The 20,624-nt window shown below is 42.9% G+C and overlaps 1 protein-coding gene across 1 annotated transcript in view; it reads left to right on the plus strand.

Moving 5' to 3' along the window:
* Positions 1-19,509, plus strand: part of psme3ip1 (proteasome activator subunit 3 interacting protein 1) — a 163,011-nt gene extending 143,502 nt beyond the window's left edge. Inside the window, exons 6-7 of the mRNA XM_063066740.1 lie at positions 5,490-5,554; positions 18,893-19,509. Of these exons, the coding sequence (XP_062922810.1) occupies positions 5,490-5,554; positions 18,893-19,113 (286 nt within the window). The 3' untranslated portion in view covers positions 19,114-19,509. The remainder of the gene's footprint in view (positions 1-5,489; positions 5,555-18,892) is intronic.
* The last annotated feature ends 1,115 nt before the right edge of the window (positions 19,510-20,624 follow it).

The following is a 20,624-nucleotide window of genomic DNA, read 5'->3' on the forward strand; positions in this document are numbered from 1 at the left end:
AAAAAAGCCATCCAACTAAGATGCACAGTCTAGCCTTTTCCATGAACCATGGAAATGAGTTGTTTTAATAACTGGGTCTTGAGGTCTCAGTGGTAGTATTAATTATTTCTGATTTCTTATGATCTAAATTTTAACTCATTTCATTTTATTTCTACTTGGGCATAAGAGCATTTCACCACTCCATCATGTGTTCCCTTTGCTGTCCGTACCATCCTTTCCCCGACTACCATTTTCTTCAGAATTTAAAACATGTTTGAGTTCTGACTTTTTTCTGGTTCTGGTGAAATGTAATTGACCTTGAAGCATTATCTCTGTCTTTGGCATCACAGATACTACCTGCCCTGTTGAGAATTCCCAGCATTTTGTGGTTTTCAGTTCTCCAGCTTTTGCAGTTTTTTTTTACTTTACTATTCTTGGCTTCAGCAATTACATTTGTGTCTTGATTGAGATAACCTGAATTAGCACAGGCTTGGGAACACTCACTGCAATGAATAATACTTCGTAGTTTGAAGATCTTCATTATACAATTGAAATAAGTTTCTGTAAATATGCATGAGATTATTATCATTTAGATGATACTTGTTGTTTAATTTCAAATAAAATGACCGGTTTTAGCTTGTATATGCAGCTGATGGTTAATGCATTTTGCTAATCTTGCTATTCAATCCAACTGACCATTTTGATGGCAGTAAAATAAATTCTAAAGAAGCTCATTAAAGTCTGAATAGCCCATCAATTCCTGAGAGAGGGGCATGAATAAGCAAAGGTTCAATCTGTCTCTCTATTATCTTAATTCAACTTCAAGAGCCTTTCACCATCTCTTGAATCCCTAATACCAACTAAGTAGGGAAGATTTTTTTTTCTCTTTGCAGAGTAATCAAAATCTAGAGGATGTATATGTAGAGTATTTGGTAGGTGGATTGGTAGAGGAAAATGAGAAAATAATTTTCATCCTGAGAATTGCAGAGGTTTGGAACTCAGTGGCCTGAAATGACATTAGAGCCAACATGTTCATCTTATTTAAACAGTCCTTAGTTGTAAACTTGAGCTGTGACCTACTGAGCTATTGCTAGAAGGTAGGATTATGTTGGGCAGTTCGGCGAAGGTTGTGTCACACATGATTCTGTTTCATCTAGAAGTTTATTTTGAATGCTTGAAGTGATTTCTTTTCTCTGAAAGACTTGCTTAAAATATACTTTCCATTCATATACTTAAAACTCACAGAAAACAGGCCTCTTGGCCCAACTCATCCATGCTGACCAACTGAGCTGGTCTCATTTACCTGCTCTTGGCCCATATCCCTCTAAACATTTTCTGTCCATGAATCTATATAAATGTTTTCTTCTCATGCTGTAATTATACACCCCTCTATCAGTTCCTCTGGCAGCTCAATCCACATGTGTTTGTGAGGATGGCCAGTTGCTCAAGGTTCCATTCTAATCTTAGTTAACCTTCTTTACTGTTCACTATTATCACTAGTTTTAGTGTCGTCCACAAACCTACTAATCATGCCACTTTGCATTCACATTTAAGCAATTCAGTTAGATGACAAACAACAGTGGAAACAGCACAGATCTTTACAATGCACTGTTCATTACAGGTCTCCTGTCTGACAAACAGCTCTCTACCATCATTCTGTGTCTTCATATCATCAAACTTGTTTTGTATCCAGTTGGATAGCTTGCTTTGGATCCTATGTGATCTGACTTTCCAAGCCAGCCTACCTTGTCGAAGAACCTGCTAAAGTCTGTGCAGAGGTTGACTTCACTACCCTTATCTATTTTCCTGGTCTGTTTTTCAAAAACTTCAGTCAAATTCTTGAGGCATAATTTCCTATGCACAAAGCCTTGCTGGTTTTCACTAGTCAAGCCTTGCCTTTCCAAATCCATGTGGATCACATCTTTTAGCATCTCCTCCAATAACTTATCCTCCATTTAGGCTTTCCATTTTATAGTTCCCAATTTTTTCCGTGCAAACATTAAATAAGGACACAACGTTAGGCTATGGATGATACAAATATCTCAGCCCTGCAGTTTCTTCCCTATCTCCCTACAATGTTCTAAGATACCCTTGATCAAGTTCTGGTTATTTATCTACTTTATGCAATTTAAGACCTTCAGCACCTCTTGAGATTTGCACTCTCTTCAAGACATCACTGTTAACTTATCTGAGTTCCCAAACATCTATGCCTTTCTCCACAGTAAACACAAATGTAAAATATTTGTTTAGGACCTCACCCACCTCCTCTGCTTCACACATAGACCATCTCTTTGATCTTTAACGGGCTCTATTCATTCTCTTGTTATTCATTTGCTCTTAATATACCCAAATCATCTTTTTGGATTCTCCTTCATCTTACCTGCCAAAGCTATCTCATGTCCCCTTTTACTGATTTTGCTCTTAAGTGAACCCTTTACTCCCTGTTTTCTCAAGGGATTCACTTGATACCAGCTTCCTATACTTGACATGTACTTCAATATCACTTATATGTGTCATTACTTCCAATAGTCTTGATACTTAGTACTTAGGATTTGCGCAGCACAACTGGCAGGTGCGTTTATTTTTAATCTCTCTCTCCCTCCCCCAGTGTAGAGTGCCCTCCTCCTTCAAATTATCCACCATTGTCCCTGTACCAAAAAAGACCAAGGTAACATGGCTGAATGACTGGCGTCCTGTTGCACTCACCTCAATAATAAGTAGATACTTTGAGAGGCTGGTCAAGGATTACATCTGCAGCTTGCTACCACCCAAACTGGACCCTCTACAATTTGCCTACCGACACAGCAAATCAACAGATGACACAATAGCCACTGCTCTACATGCTGTCCTTACACATCTGGAGAAGAAGGATGCTTATGTGAGAATGCTGTTCTTGGACTACAGTTCAGCATTCAACACCATAGTTCCATCCAGGCTTGACAAGAAACTCAGAGACCTCGGCCTTGACCCTGCCTTGTGCAGCTGGATCCTGGACTTCCTGTCAGATTGCCAGCAGGTTGTAAGAGTGGGCTCCCTCACCTCCAACCCTCTGACTCTCAATACAGGAGCCCCTCAGGGCTGTGTACTGAGTCCCCTCCTTTACTCCCTGTATACTCATGACTGTATCGCTACCCACAACTCTAATCTGCTAATTAAATTTGCTGACGACACTCCATTGATTGGTCTTATCTCAAACATTAGCGAGGTGGCCTACAGGGAAGAAGTCATATCTCTGACATAGTGGTGTCAAGAAAACAACCTCTCCCTCAATGACCCAAAAACAAAGGAGCTGGATGTGGATTACAGGAGGAATGCAGATGGGCTAACCCCTATTGATATTGGATGTTGGGTGGAGAGGGTAAAAAGCTTCAAGTTCCTTGGCATCCACATCACCGAGGACCTCACGTGGTCTGTACACACCAGCTGTGTGGTGAAAAAGGCACAACAGCGCCTCTTACACCTCAGACAGTTGAGGAAGTTTGGTATGGGCTCCCAAATCCTAAGAACTTTTTACAAGGACACAATGGAGAGCATCCTGACTGGCTGCATCACTGCCTGGTATGGGAACTGTACCTCCCTTAATTGCAGGACTCGTGGTGCGGACAGCCCATCACATCTGTAGCTGTGAACTTCCCATGATTCAGGACATTTACAAGGACAGGTGTGTAAAAGGAGCCTGTAGGATCATTGGCGACCCAAGCCATCCCAACTACTATCTACTCCAGCTGCTACCATACGGTAAGTGGTACCGCAGCATTAAAGCCAGGACCAACGGCTCCGGGACAGCTTCTTCCACTAGGCCATCAGACTGATGAACTTGTGCTGACTTGAGTATACTTTATATTACATTAACTGTTCTATTTATTATGAATTATTATAAATACATTGATTGCACATTTAGTTGGAGATGTAGCGTAAAGATTTTTACTTCTCATGTATGTGAAGGATGTAAGAAATAAAGTCAATTCAATTCAATTCAATATACCTGGAAGTATTATTCTGAATATGTGTGCTACATACACAGAGGTTTTTGTTTAATTATCTTACCGGATACCAAAACTTGTGCTTCACTTTGTCTCTGACTTTTTGTGTGATTAAAATTTTGCTTTAGGTTCTCACTGATTAATTTCCCTCTGTTCTGCTATTGTCCACTTTGTTTCTTAACTGCAGCTCTATATTTTGTCAAAGTTAAAAGTATTGTTAATCTTGTGACCTTCGTGATAATCTTGTTACCTTCGTGATAATCTTGTTCCTTCACTTAACATTTATATTGTATTCAAAGTGTGTTTTTATTTGCTGTTTCAATGGCATAGGAGATTTAAGCTCCACCCTGTGTTAACCACATCCTCTGTCTCTTACTGCATTTCTTGTTATTGTGGTCTGCTGATTTAACAATAACATTTTCTGCTTCAAGGCAGTCTCCTTAGATAAGGAGCAACAAGCTTGCCTTGTCAGTCAGCACCTTCTCACAGTGTGCCACTATATAATTTGAAATGTTTAACTGAAATTCAAGTTACTCAGTCCTGTGTCTACTGTGGATTCCTTTGCCTTCCACTTTAATTAGAATGTCAACATGTTGAAAGCTTTCTGAAAGTTCAAAAGCATTTTTAGAAATTTTGTCCGGCAGAATATCCTGAACTTGTACAGGTATTTTTCAAGCTTTGGTGTGACTTCTATACTATCTGCTCTGGATAGATTATTATGTGTGAGAGGTTCTTCCACTGTTAAGAATATAAATCTTCGAATGAACTTTGGACTTTTATCTTCACCTTCAGTTTTGTAGTTACTTTCTATTACATTTTAAATGACATTTAAACACTTGGTTCTGTGGGATTGCTTGATTTCCAGAAGAATATTAGCGCAGCCAACAATGGGAAAACTATTCTGCTCCTGTAGGGTTACAGTTTGCAAATTTCATGACACATGCTAGTGATGATAAACCTGATTCTGATATATCGTGGATGATCCTTAATGGTGTAAAAAAAAATCATCGGTTGGTTGTATGTCACTTTGAAGCATCCCTAGGACAGGACAAGCACATATAAATACAAACTCTTTGCCATATTCAGGAACCATTTATTTCAGCTGTAGTTTTGGTACCTTTACTAACTCCTCAGGGTAAAGGTTTGGTCCTCTGTCTCTTGCTTTGTTCTTTTCTCAGTCTGGCATACTGTTTGCCGTTCAGTACTGTTGGTGTGAATCTTTCAACAAACTAGTCTGATTCAAACAGCATTGTATTGACTCAACATTCTTTGTCTGCGATCTGGAAAATAATTTTAATTTGTTATTCCACAACTATTAAGTTTTAACTAATATAACTTAATGCATAGTGTCTTTATTTGATTTTGCTTGATCTGTCTTAGCAGCTGTGGCCAGTAATAGTGAGTTCCTGAAATCTTAAAATAAGTCATGGTGAATTTGAATGCATTATCAAACTCAGATAGAAGAAACAAATATATTAAAACCTTAATTCCACCTTTTCAATTTCATTTCTTGTCATTTCACTGTAGCTCAACAAGCTCTGAAACAGTCAAAAAGCAGAAGGTGGATATTGTCGAAGGAAGTGGGCAAGATGGTAAGTAATGTTTCCCAAATTATCTTTGTCATGTATGCCATCTGCTCCACATTTGTCAGTATAAACATCCAGAATATGCGCATAGTGTTCTCCCTGCGAGGGGAATTTTTATTAATGTCCCCTCTGTTTTTAGCATTGTTCATGTCACAAATGTGCTTCACTGATCCAACATGCTATTTCAAAAAAAAGCAACAAATCTCTCATGGAACTGAACTTAATAGATAGCAAACTCCAGCTGAGGTGCGGTTCAACTAGCTATTCCTTGCCTCTACCCAAGTGGAACCAATACATCTGACCCAGAGCTACTTTTAACCAATACCTGCTGACCCAGCTTACCAGCAGTATTAACTGGATAATGATCATTGCAGAAGCCCTAGCTGATTTCTTCCTTTCCTCTCCATTTCCCATGGAAGCTGAGCATATTGTGGCTCCTGTCAGGTAATGAGCCACCTTTGACTCCTCTCAGCCATGATCAGCTGGTATTACTTTGTTTACCTTTTGAATTTTACCTCAGAAGTTTGTGGATTCAAGGCCATTCCAGAGACTTGAGCACAAAAATCTAAGCTGAAGTTCTAAATACTCTACAGAGAGAGTTACAATATTGGAGGTGACATCTTTGGATAAGGCACTAAGATACAGGAGCAGAATTAGGCTACTTGGTCCATTGAGTTTGTTCCACTATTTTAAATTGATGCTAACATCACATTTGCCTTCCTCACCACTGATTCAACCTGCAAATTAACCTTTGGGGAATACTGCACAAGGACTCCCAAGTCCCTTTGCACCTCACATTTTTGAATATTCTCTCTACTTAGAAAATGGTCTATACTTTTTATTTCTTCTACCAAAGTGCATGACCAGTCACTTCCTGTCACTGTATTCCAACTGCCACTTTGCCCATTCTCCTAATTTGTCTAAGTCATTCTGTAACCTCTCTACCTCCTCAAAACTACCTGCCCCTCCATCTATCTTCATATCATCCGCAAACTTGGCCACAAAGCTAGCAATTCCATCATTCAAGTCATTGACATATAAAATAAAAAGAAGCATTCCCAACACAGACCTCTGGAACACCGCATGTCAATGGCAGCCAACCAAAATGGCCCCCTTTATTCCCACTCTTTGCCTCCTGTTAATCAGCCACTGCCTTATCCATGCTAGTATCTTTCCTGTAATATTATGGGCTCTTAATTTGTTAAGAGCCTCATGTATGGCATCTTGTCAAAGGCCTTGAAATTCCAAGTACACAACATCCACTGATTCTCCTTTGTCTATCCTACTTTTTATTTCTTCAAAGAATTCCAATATATTTGTCAGGCAAGATTTTTTCTTGAGGAAACTATGTTGACTACAGCCTATTTTATCATGAACTTCCAAGTATCTTAAAACTACATCCTTAACGATCAACTCCAACACTTCGCAACCACTGAGGTGAGACTAACTGGTCTATAATTTCCTTTCTTTGACCTCTCTCCCTTCTTGAAGAGTGAAGTGACATTTGCAATATTCCGTTCCTCCAGAACCATGCCAGAACCTAGTGATTCTTGAAAGATCATTAGTAATGCCTCCACAGCCTTTTCAGCCACCTCTTTCAGAACCCTAGGGTGTACACCATCTGTCCAGGCGACTTATCTACCTTCAGACCTTTCTGTTTCCCAAAAATCCTCTCTCTAGTAATTACAACGTCACACATTTCTGCTCTCTGATGCTCTTGATCTTCCAGCATACTGCTAGAATCTTCCGCAGTGAATACTGATGCAAAATACTTATTCAGTTCATCTGCCATTTCCTTGTCCCCCATTATTATCTCTCCATCATTTTTCAGCTGCCTGATATCCACTCTCGCCTCTCTTTTACAGCTTAAGTATCTGAAAAAGCTTTTGGTATCCTATTTAATGTTATTGGCAAGCTTACCTTCGACTTCCATCTTTTCCTTAATGATGACTATAGTTGCTTTCTGTTGGTTTTTAAAAGCTTCCCAATCCTCTAACTTCCCACAAATTTTTGCTCTATTATTTGCCCTTTCTTTAGCTTTTACATTGGCTTTAACTTCTGTTGTTAGCCACATTTGTGTCATCTTGCCTTTAGAATACTTCAGGCTGCATCGCTGTCTGGTATTGAGCGGGGGGGGGGGGTGGGATCTACTGCACAGGACCAAATGAAGCTACAGAGGGTTGTAAATTTAGTCAGTTCCATCTTGGGTACTAGCCTGCAAAGTACCCAGGACATCTTCAAGGAGTGGTGTCTCAGAAAGGCAGCATCCATTATTAAGGACCTCCAGTACCCAGGGCATGCCCTTTTCTCACTGTTACCATCAGGTAGGAGGTACAGAAGCCTAAAGGCACACACTCAGCAATTCAGGAACAGCTTCTTCCCCTCTGCCATCCGATTCCTAAATGGACATTGAACCCTTGGACACTACCTCACTTTTTTTTAATGTATAGTATTTCTGTTATCTGAATAATTTTTAATCTATTCGATATGCATATTCTGTAATAGATTTACCTATTATTATTTTTTTCTTCTGTATTACATATTACATTGAACTGCTGCTGCTAAGTTAACAAATTTCAGATCACATGCAGTGATAATAAACCTGATTCTGATTCTGAGCTCTTCATCTTTGGGATGTATATATCCTGCGCCTTCCGATTTGCTTCCAGAAATTCCAGCCATTGCTGCTCTGCCATCATCCCTGCTAGTGTCCCCTTCCAATCAGTTTTGGCCAGCTCCTCGCTGATGCCTCTGTAATTCCTGTTCCTCCACTGCAATACTGATACATCTAACTTTAGCTTAACTGAATCCCCTTAAAATTGCTGTGTACAATTTAAAGAATTGGGGTGTCCCCAGTTGCGTTAATGTTAGTATTTCAATTGATTTGCTTTTCACGTTACATTGAAGAGCGTCAAGGATAGTACAGAGTATATATAAATACAATTTCTTTGGTTTACTCAGAAAGCATTTAATTCCACTCTATTTTGGTGGCTAAAGGTCTGGCCATCTTTTATCGTGCCTTAACATACCTTATTTCATGTGGATACAGACTGCCACATTACATGGCACTTATCCTTTCTTCTAAACACTCTCGCACAGGTTTTCTGTCATCCTGGGATACGACAGACGTGTGTGGCCTCCGACAGTCGTGGTCGGCCATGGGTACTGCACTTCTGGTAGTCACTGGTTTGTTGAGCAGCATCGACTGTGGCTATTGAGGCTGATCCTGGAACGGCAGGCTCTGCCACAGTTGCTGCATGTGTAGGGCATCGTGGAATTGTTGTCCGCTGTCCGCTGTGCTCTCCATTTAGCTTTCCGCTCCTGAAACTGACTCAGGATCACCCTTTCGCCTTGCTCTAGGTGTTGCTGAAGAGTACCTCGCCATTTGTTACGGTCATCTGCTGTATCCTCCGTGTTGATTTTTAAGGCTTTCATGTCGTGCTTGCAGAGGTCCTTGAAGTGAAGCTGGGGTCTACCAACGTTCCTCTTGCCTGTTGCTAGCTCTCCATAGAGGATTTTCTTTGGCAGTATTATCATTCTTCATACGACGGACGTGGCCCAGCCTGTGCAGTCTGTGTTGTCTTAAAAGCGTGAACGTTGAACATTGTGGGAAGTCCAGCGCGGGGCAGGACCTCAGGGTTTGGGACTTGGTCTCTCCAGGTGATGCCGAGGATGTAGCGAAGGCTGCGCAGGTGAAAACTATTGAGTTTCCTCTCCTGCTTGGAGTAGATGGTCCAAGTCTCGCTACCATACAGGAGGGTGCTGATAACGCATGCAATGTACATGGCAGTCTTGGTCTTTGTAGTGAGTTTCGGATTCTCCCAGACCCGCGAGGAGAGTCAAGCAAGGATCGATGGTGCTTTGCTGATATGGCTATTGATTTCAGCATCGAGGGAGACAGTGTCACTAATGGTCGACTCCAAGTATGTGAACTTGTGGACCACTTCTAGATCGTAATTGTCGATGGTAATAACTGGTGTCTCCACTCCGTTCTGGGCAAGGACATTTGTTTTCTTTAGGCTGATGGTAAGCCTGAAGTCCTTGCATGCCTTAGAGAAGCGGTCCATGAGAGTTTGTAGTTGCTGTTTGGTGTGCGAAGTTATAGCAGCGTCATCGGCAAAGAGCATGTCACGTATTAAGATCTTTCGCACCTTTGTTCTTGCTCTCAGGCGCGCAGGGTTGAACAGCCACCCATCAGACCTGGTGTGCCTTCTGTCGATGTCCCAAACGCCTGCTTCAATAGCAGAGAGAAGATGATGCTGAATAATGTTGGGGCCAACACGCATCCTTGTTTGATTCCACTACGAATAGCGAAGGGTCCTGATGAGCTGCCATCGTACTGAACAGTTGCTCTCATGTCGTCATGGAATGACTTGTTGATACTTTGGAGTTTCGGGGGACAGCCGATCTTGAGAATCTGAAAGAGCCCATCCCTGCTGACAAGGTCGAATGCCTTGGTCAAGTCAATGAAAGTGACATAGAGGAGTTTCTGTTGTTCCCTGCACTTCTCCTGGAGTTGACGGAGTGAGAAAATTATGTCGACAGTTGACCTCCTTGTGCGAAAACTGCATTGGGACTCAGAGTAGACCCATTCTGCCAGAGCTTGTAGACGTGCCAGAGTTACACGAGCAAAGACCTTGCCGACATTACTCAGGCGGGAGATACCTCTGTCATTGTTGCAGTTGCTCCTATCACCCTTGTTCTTGTACAAAGTGACGATTTTGGAGTCACACATATCCTCTGGTACGGCTCCTTCCTTCCAGCACTGACAGAAGACCTCATGTAAAGGTTGGAGGAGTGAATTCTTGCAGTGTTTGGTCAGGTCTGGAGGAATCCCATCATTGCCAGGAGCTTTCCCTGGGGCCAGACTGTCAATTGCCTTGCTGAGGTCCTCAGTGGTTGGTTTGGAGTCGAGTTCATCCATGACTGGTAGACAATCGATGGCATCAATGGCTGAGCTAACAACATTTTCCCTCGAGTAGAGCTCAGAGTAGTGTTCTACCCAGCATTCGATCTGCTTGCTTCTTTTGGTAATTATTTCACAGCTGGATGACTTCAGGGGTGCTGTCTTGCTCTGCGATGAACCAAGCGCCTTCTTGATACCATCTTGCTGAGGATGCTGAGGATATTCTACAAGTCTGTGGTGGCCAGTGCTAACATGTTTGCTGTTGTGTGCTGGGGCAGCAGGCTGAGGGTGGCAGACACCAACAGAATCAACAAACTCATTCGTAAGGCCAGTGATGTTGTGGAGATGGAACTGGACTCTCTCACGGTGGTGTCTGAAAAGAGGATGCTGTCTAAGTTGCATGCCATCTTGGTCAATGTCTCCCATCCACTACATAATGTACTGGGGGGCACAGGAGTACATTCAGCCAGAGACTCATTCCACCGAGATGCAGCACTGAGCGTCATAGGAAGTCATTCCTGCCTGCAACCATCAAACTTTACAACTCCTCCCTTGGAAGGTCAGACACCCTGAGCCAATAGGCTGATCCTGGACTTATTTCATAATTTACTGGCATAATTTATATATTACTATTACTATTTATTATTTATGGAGCAACTGTAACGAAAACCAATTTCCCCTGGGGTTAATAAAGTATGACTATGATTATCATACATCGATCTGATGTTGCCTGTCACAGCTGCTGTCTGAATGTCCTCACTGAGCTGGAGCCAGTACTCATTTGCGCATTGCCTTGCAGTCTGTTGCACTTTGCTTCTAGCAGCTCGAAGTGCCTGGAGTCTTTGGTCAGATGGCGAACGCTTGTACTCTGTGAGAGCTACACACTGGGCTTCAATGACAGGAGTCATGATGTTGGACTTTGCCTCAAACCAGTCACTGCTCTTTGTGGTCTTTCTTCCAAAGATAGAGAGTGCTGATTTATGGATGATGTTGCGAAGGTATGACCATTTTTCTGTTGCAGTATCTCCTTGTAAGGAGGTAGTCGTAGTGCCCTGAACTGACTTGGCACACTGGTCAACCTTTTCTGACTGTTTCATCCGTGTTGTGTTGATGTGAGGTTTTCCAGTATATTTGGAGTGGTGGATTTTCTTCGGACGTAGTTTGGTCTTGCAGCATACTAAAGCATGATCCGTATCGCAGTCTGCACTGTGGTATGAGCGGGTGATTAGTACAGAGTTGATGAAAGAGCGCCTGGTGATGATCATGTCCAGTTGGTGCCACTGTTTAGACAGTGGATGTTGCCATGAGACCCCGTACTGCGACTTCATCTGAAAGTAGGAGTTAGTTACACACAGGCCGCAATAGGAGCAGAACTCCAGGAGATGTTGTCCATTGTCATTAATTTGCCAATTCCAAGTGGCCAAGACAAGATGGCCAGGAATCGTTATCGGCTTCCACGCTGGCGTTGAAGTCACCAAGGAGAACAAGGTGCTCATCACTGGGAATATTCCTGACAACAGCTTCTAATTTGTGGTAGAACATGTCTTTTGCCTCAGAGGTGGAGTTCAAGGTAGGGGCATACACACTGACGAAAGATACTGGGCCATGACTGGTGTGTAGGTGGAGAGTCGTAAGTCATTCTGATCCATTTTCTGGTGGCTCCACCATTTGCAACAAGGAGTTCCTAACGGCAAAACCCACTCCATGCTCGCGGCATCGCAGGAGTTGCTGTCCCAGTGACGGATACAGCAAGTCATTCGCCTTTGGGATCCGACTCCGGATTTTTCCTCGGGGTTTACTCCCACAGCCTTTCCCGTGAGCAAGTATAGCCGCAAGGCAGTGGAGGTTTGAAATCGGAGTTTTCCCTCTCCTGGATGAGCTACCATCCGTGGTTAACGAGCCCCATCTGCCCGGAGCAACTGGTTTTAAGGTGCCAGTGGCCTGCCTTTGCCCCTTCTCCTGTCGGTGAGAACAGTTCTGCCGGGCATAAGAACAATGCCACACGTAAAGGCCAGGAGTTGGACTTGGTCGTCTGAGGCTGATTGAGACGCATGCCATGAACAGCATTTGTTTAGCGGTGGGAGCTCGTCCCTACTACCACCCTTCGGCTATGACTACCTTTGGAACTACGACAGACAACCACTGGTATTATTGGTAGTGTTTAGTCCTAATGTGTCCCAATTAACCAGAATCCTGTGTGTGTTTGTGTGTGTGTGTATATAAAAGTGTAAAATGAGAGCAAAAAGAGAAGAACTCCTTGTTCTTCTTTTTGCTGAAAATGGTTCTTTATGACCTTGGCCGTGTGTTTGAGGTAGTTGTCCTGCTGCAGAATGAATTTGGGACTGATCAGATACCTCCCTGATGGTATTGTGTGATGGATGAAAATCTTCTTGTACTTCTCAGCATTGACGATTCCATTAATTCTGATCAGATCACCAACTCCATTTGCAGAAATGCAGCCCCAAACCTGCAAGGAACCTCCGCTATGCTTCACTGTTAGCTCCGGACACTCATCCACATAGTGCTCTCCCGTTTTTCTACGGACAAACTGCCTCCTGTTTGAGCCAAAATTTCAAAATTTTGCCTTGTCATTCCAAAGCACTTGCTGCTATTGTTCAGCACCCCATCCCTCATGTTTTTGCTCTAGATGAGTCTCAGCTTTGTTTCTGCTTTGGATGAATGGCTTCTTGGCAGCAACCCTTCCATGAAGACCATTTCTGACAAGACTTCTCTAGATTGTAGAAGGGGTGTATTTGGGTTCTAGTGGTTTTTGTGACTTCTGAGCTGATAGCAGTGCTGGACTTGTTCCAATTTGGAAGGGACATCAATTTGATCTATCTCTTACCTTCTGTGGCCGACCAATTTGTTTCTGGTCCTCAACCTTGCATTTTTCTTTGCGCTTCTTCAGAAGAGATTGGCAGCACATCTTGAAACCTGTGCCGCAAAATTTATGTTTGGGAGAGACCTTGCTGATGCAGGATGACCACCTTGTGTCTAATTGCTGTGCTCACTCTTGTCACGGTGTAAAAATTGACGATTTGAAGATTAAACTGTCACACCTACCACACCCTCACCTTTTAGTTTGGTCATCCTTCACCCAGTTTGATTCCTGTTTCTGTTTCAGTTAATTAGTTCATTCAACTCATTATGTCATTGATTATTAGCAGCTGTTTGTTACCTTTGTTTAGTCATGCACTGGGCTATATACTTACAAACTAATCATTTTTATTTGCAAAGTGGTCTGTTATTTCATATTTTACTTTCTATAACAAAATACAAAATATTCTTTGTAACATCTAATTTTTTTGGACAATGAATGTTTGGAAATCTAAGAGTTGCTTCTTTCTACTGACACTAAAGCAGAAGACAAAAAATAATTATCTAAAATAAAATCTATATAAAAAATCTAGGGTGCCTAAGACTTTTGTACCATGCTGTATTTCCTTAGCTATGTGAATCAGAACATAATTTTCTTCAAATTTCTGTCACCATCCAACCTGCCAGACACTGAGATGCCTTTGAATAGTACAAGTCAGAGAGAGAAAAAGTTAGTGTTTCAAGAGGTTGTGGGCAAATCAAAAGACTTGGCTTGACCTTCTTGGGGTGAAGCTTGTATAACCCCAACTTTTACTGATCCTGTTACAGCACAGAAAGTCCTTTTGCTGGGTAAAGCCTCACTGAGGGAATGAGAAAGTTTCCCCTTGCAATTTCCACTTGGAATATTGCTTGAGTGAAGTATGGGAAAATATTTCAGAAGTCATAAGTGAGCACAGTTGAAATTTGCTACAAAATGCCTGCAAATCCCTGTTGGTAGAAGTTGGATTTTTGAGATACGCATTAAAATATATGAGCACTGTTGAGTATATCAAATGCAGTGTGTCAGTGCTCAGAAATGACAAAATTAATTGGCAAATGGAGGTTCTGGATTGACATTTGGAATGTGATTATCTTTCTCCATTGCTGACATAGGAAATGTGTTACAAAATACACGTGGACTAAGATGTTAACTGTCCTGTGCTACCACCAGTGGGATCATCAGTTGATCTGCCACCTGTCTTGAGGAGTTTCGACCCGCTTATGATCAAGACTCCCTCGAGGTGGTGGGCCAGCAGTGCTAAAGCACCACCTCCCACTGGTGAGCTTAAAAACTTGGCATCTGCTTCTATCAGAGTTGTTGGTCACTTCCATCCAACAGATAGACACCTGAAGAGCAGACTATGCAACTACTGAAGGGTTTGCAAAAGGTGTATACACCATCTGACTATCTGCCCCTCTGGACATACTTGGTCCACACCCATGCTGATCCTTTCTCTGCTGCCTCAGCTACAGCCCTGCTGGTTGACTTGATCTCTCTTCTAGTGAAGCCAAGGTCACGCAGCCACTTCTGGAGAGTGAACGCAATAAACCCACGGCAGCCTACTTCAAATGGGTAGCATGAGACCTTCCACCCTCTGTCTCTGCACTCTGATCTTAATTCTGCATACTTGGTTAACTTGCGCTCATGGGCATCATCGATGTTGTCTTCCCAGGGACTGTGAGTTCACCAATAACCACTTCTCTACTGGTGTCAGACCATACGATTATATCTGGATGCAATGTTGTGAAAGCTATTTGGTCTGGGAAACTGCCTTTCCCGTCCAGGTCAGCCTTGACACACCAATCATTGGCTGAAGAAAGTATGCTTGATGTGAGCCTATGCTGTACACCCTTGACTTGGAGCCTTCTTTCACAAATGATATGTGATGTTCTGTGCAGCATGGGGCATGAGATAAGTTGTGCTGCAGTACTCTCTGGTCAACCGCTTCTGTTCCAACTTTGAGAACATTGTTATGTCTCCAAGTGTACATGCCGCTGGAAAGATTGACTCTGCATGCACTCAAGATATGTTGAAGTGTTCCCTTCTCTCCACAAGCAGCACACCGATCTGTCTTATCTTCTTACCGGGTGCTGAGGTTGGCAGGTGTTGGGAGCAGATCGTACGCTGCTCTGCATAGAAAAGAAATGTGGAGCGGTTCCATCTGCCACAGAACATTCCAAGATAGGTGTCGTTGTTCAACACTTTCCCACCAGGTCCAAGCCCCTTGTTTGGCCAGGCCAGCTGTTTTAGTTAACGTCTTCTCCTCTTCTACCTCTTGTATTTCTTGTGTTACAAGCTCACGGCGCTCCTTACCTGTAGAAGATGACCACCACTTGTGGGTTGTCCATCCAAATCCCTGGTGGTCTAGCTGGGTAGCCCCAACCGTCTCCTTGTACTTCAATCTAGACTCTGCCTCATCAACTGCTACACGGGCTGACCACTTCCTGCCTGATCTCACATCCGGCAGGGTGTTCTTGATGACAGGGTCTTTTGAGTCTCGAAGCATCAAGAATGATCTTACCTTGGCAACCTTGTCCTCCTCAACAAGGGATTGCACTGGGATGGTAAGCTTTGTCTGGCTACTGTGGATTGCAACATTGGTGAGGCTGCCCGGTACTCCAAGCCACTTCTTCACATACTCGTTGATCTTCCGTTCCATTGCCTCAACACTGGACATTGCCACTTCATAGACAGTTAGTGGCCACATTATCCGTGGCATCAGTCCGTACTGCAAGCACCACAACTTCAACTTGCCAGGCAAGCCACACTTGTCAACAGACATCAGACCTCTGCTGATCTGTTCTCCTGACTCTTGAACTCTCTTGGTGTCTCTCAGCTCCTCTGTGTACCATCGCCCGAGGCTCTTAACTGGTTGGTCCTGAATGGATGGAATCTCCTCTTCACAAAGGGTGAAATGAAAGTCAACCAGCTTTCCTCTCCTAAGAACAAGGCTCCTTGACTTCTTGGTCTTGAACTTCATTCTTCCCCAATCCATTAGCTCCTCGAGTTTAGATAGTACATTTTCCACTGCCTCCGTGCTGGGACCCAAAAGGGTGAGATCGTCCATGAACGCTCGTATTGGTGGTAACTCCCCTCCGCCATCAAGTGCAACACCTGGTCCCACTGATTCTGCAGCCCTCACAATGACCTCCATGGCTAACACAAAAAGGATGGGTGAAATCGCACATTCCATTGGGATTCCAACATCCAAGCTCTGCCACCTAGTTGTAAACTGCTGAGTGGAAAACCTCATCCGGAAATCGTTGTAGTACTGCATAACAAAGTTCCTCACCTTAGCAGGAATCCATAGGAATTCCATTGCAAACTCAATCAGGACATGGGGAACAGAACCATATGCATTTGCCAGATCAAGCCAAACCACAGCCAGATTTCTTCTCAACCTTTTTGACTCCTGGATGGTATGCCATATCATACTAGAATGTTCAAGGCATCCTGGGAAGCCTGGTATTCCTGCCTTCTGCACAGATGTATTTACTAATCCATTCTCTATCACAAATGAAGATGTTCTTTCTGCCAGAATGCCAAACATAATCTTCCCCTCTACATTCAGGATTGAAATTGGTTGGAACTGATTCAATGTGGAAGAATTCTCTTCCTTCAGGATGTATACTCCTTCAGCCTCACTCCGTGACAAAGGAACAACACCTTGTCTCCACACCACCTTTAACAATCTCCTCAAGTACTTCCTCAGCTGTTCACACTTCTTGAACACCTTATACGGCACTCCATTAGGTCCTGGCACTGAGCCTGACCTTGCCTTTCTGATGAACCGTTCGACTTCTGCCAGTTTGGGTTCTGACAGATCGAACTTCACTCCTGGCTTGGTAGGCTTCACAAGCCCTGAAGTGTTCATTAGAGTAAGTGCTTGCCAGATGATCCTCAAGTTCTTGTTGAGAGATGTTAAGCTGCCCACTCTTACTTTGTTCAAACAGTTTCTTTGTGAACTCATGAGGGTTCTCACAGAACGACTTTCTTGCCTTCTGTCTCTTCTTTCTCTTTTTACGTTGTGACTCTGCATGACGGAGTGATGCTAACTTTATTCAAAAATGCTCTCGGAGATCAGCAAGCCCTGGCTTGTCACCCTCACATGCTACCTTCCACCTCTGTCTCAACAATCCAAGCTCTCTCCTCAAGCTACTAATCTCCTTCTGGCGCCTGCTTGGTTGCTGTGTAGGCTTTGCTTTCTTCAACTCAACCAAACCAAACTTGTACTTTCCAACATTGTAAATCATATTGCCCATCACTTCCAATTTTCCCTTTGATGTTCCCCTGAGAGTGTTCTCCAACATCATACTGATATCCTCATCAAACACAGGCCAAGCCTTCTCATCTGCCATTGCTGGCCACTTGACCTTCCTCTTCTTCTCTACCTCCTCGCCACCGCCATCATGCGAAGGATCTACCGAGTACTGTGGTCTGAAACCTGACCTGGGTTATCTCTTGTCTGACCTGGAGTATGATGACTCTCTCCAGAGCGAATCGCTGTGGCTTGTGAATCAGTGGTTGAAAAGACCACATCATCTGTGCTTGGTGAAGTAATCCCATCTTCATCCACTGGGATGGTATAGCACCTCAACTTTGCTTGGTGGATTTGTACACCTTTAATGTACTCTAATAAATGGCTATTGTGTAGGAAACCTTGATTAGAAGTCCATCAGGGACACCTATTTGTTCTGCATCCAATGGGCTTTTCAGTAATCTCAAGCTATTTGCTTTGTGTCACCAAACCAGTGGTCCCCTGGATTGTGAGCTATTAATGTATTAGGTTGACCACAGAATTGATAGATGGATGGGGGAACATGTAGTTTGTGGGAAAATGTAAATCTTTCACATTGAGGACTGTTCTATCTGGAGATGCTAAGAAATTTACTGCGTGAAGCCATGGAATTTTGGATGGAGACCAGTGATTTTTCTCATTAGGGCTGAATTATTATTAAGATAGGAAGTGTATGGAGAGGTAATGGAAGGATTGTGATAGGAAGGACATTCTATCTCCTTCCTGTTCTTGTTCCACTTCTCCGTTTGGTCCGTGGATATGAGGGAGGGAGCAATATGGTTAAAGTATGGCTGGTATAGGGGTCCCCAACCTTTTTTATGCCGTAGACCCCCACCATTAACCGAGGGATGTGTGGATCCCTGGGCTAGCAGAATACCGTGCAGCTGTCCTGTGCCTGGAGAAAGGCTACGTGCAACATAGAGTTCTCATTCTGCTCTGACTCTTTATACCATGAAACTTCTGTTTAGGCAGCCTAAGCTTTTTATTAAGTGTTATGATTCGGGGCTTATTATACAATATATGGGGATTGCAGTTTTGTCATCTGTGGTTATTGTTCAACAACAAGTTCATTTAAAAAACTAATTAGCCTCAAAATCTCAAGGTTCAAAGATGAAGAGTGTTTTGAGAAAATTATCTCTGTTAATTCAATGTTCAGTCAAGCAGCATTGAATCTTAACTGCATTGTTGACTAATTCACATATCGTTTGTTCTCTTTGGATGTTAGAAAATGCTGAACTGTGGTAGGCTATGCTGCTTCTGACATTTAATTTGATTGTTCTCCAGATGAAGTCTCTTGTGACCAAACACAGTTTTTCCCAGCTGGTGTGAGAATCGAACATCCTTCAGCCTCTGTGTGCGTTGGGATACTACCAGGCCTTGGCGCTTACTCAGGGAGCAGTGACTCAGACGCAGAGTCCAGCTCTGACAGTGATATTATCATTAACACTGGAGGACGAATCATATCTTCAGTCTTTCGATCCCATCCCTTTCCTGAAAGCCCGTGAAATGCAGTGTTTGCGGGAACAATGTTATTTGTATAGAAGTGGATTGTAATACAAAGTTCCCTATGTAAAATGGTAATTTTTGTTTGGACCGCTAAATCTTTGGCAATCGTGTAAAATACAAAATTTTGTGTCCCTGTTTCAGAACTTGACTACATATTGCAGAGTACATCACAGACTAAAGTGACTTGGGATTTGTGTCCAAAGACTAGATACATTGTTGAATGGATCAACATTTTAAATGTGAATAATTGTTTTTACACTAGGGTGTATTGTAAAAAAAAGACTTGCAAGTTAAGGCAGTGGAAAAACTAACAATGTATATCCATGAATAGGCCAGCTTACTTTGGAGGTTTTGGGCCATTTAAGAATTAAATAAATTCTCTGTTACTTCTGAATGTTTTTCCTTTGTTTGGCTTGTATTTTCTGTACATTGACTTTGCCACTCAGTCACCTGTGTGTTGAATTTTATTTAGGTACCTAATGTTCTGAACCACGGCTGCCAAACGCTTTTCTTTTAGATAGTCTTTTAGCTGCACACATTGTTTTGAATATGCCTGTGATCTTTCACCATCTGTCTTCATATCATGCCTTAATCTTAATGGCTCCGTCTGTCTAAGTAGACAATGGATGCGCCCATTCCGGGGCGCAGACCTGGGTGATGAATATTGAGATCCTGGGCTGCCCAGACATCAAGATCCCCCTCTCGGCCTCGCAGATGTGGTCCAAAGGAATGTGAAGCAGTACATTTGGCATCAGCTTGGCTGCAGGAGCTGCCGGGAGGTGACGTGATACGTCATCCAACCACCTTAGGGGTTCCACTCCGGATTTGTGTAGGATTTACTCCTTAGCCTTGTCTTCCCCGAAGATACCCACAAGGCAGTGGGATCCGTAACCCTGGATAGGGGCCCATACCGGGTACTGTCAGCCGGAGCCAGCTGAGCCCGGGACTCGTGTAAGGCAGGGTCGTCACGCCCTGTAGTAGTGACATATGGAGCCACTACCACTACCCACATTACCACGCCTACCTCTGTCATTACTGGTAGCTTTTTATGTGAAGTGTAAAGTATAGCCCATGTATAACAGACTCGGTGCTGCGTATCTGAGCATTTAATACTTTAATGATAAAATCAAGCTATTCAAAGAACCAAAAATAATGGGAATAATCATTTAAGTAATAGCTTTAAAAATTACAATGGAACCAGGGTGCTGGTAACTGAAACAAACAGCAGCTGATCGTCTTGACTGTTTTTAGTCAGTGACCAAATACTGCTTTCTCTGCTGTAGTCTGTAAACTTGGTTGTGACAGTGAAACAAAATGACAGGCCAGGGCAGGGAGTTGATGTTGGTCAAAACAGTGGTGTTGGGATGATTAGTGAAGGGAGTCTGCAGTCCACAAGAAAGTTAGGTGTGTGGAAGCATTAGTGGTTCAAGTTCTATGGTCTTATTGGAATAAGGAATACTTCATTTTAGAAAGAACATATCCACCTTTTTATCATGGTAATACACACAAA

This window comes from Mobula hypostoma, chromosome 14, assembly GCF_963921235.1.
Source record: "Mobula hypostoma chromosome 14, sMobHyp1.1, whole genome shotgun sequence".
In the NCBI taxonomy this organism is placed as follows: Eukaryota; Metazoa; Chordata; class Chondrichthyes; order Myliobatiformes; family Myliobatidae; genus Mobula; species Mobula hypostoma.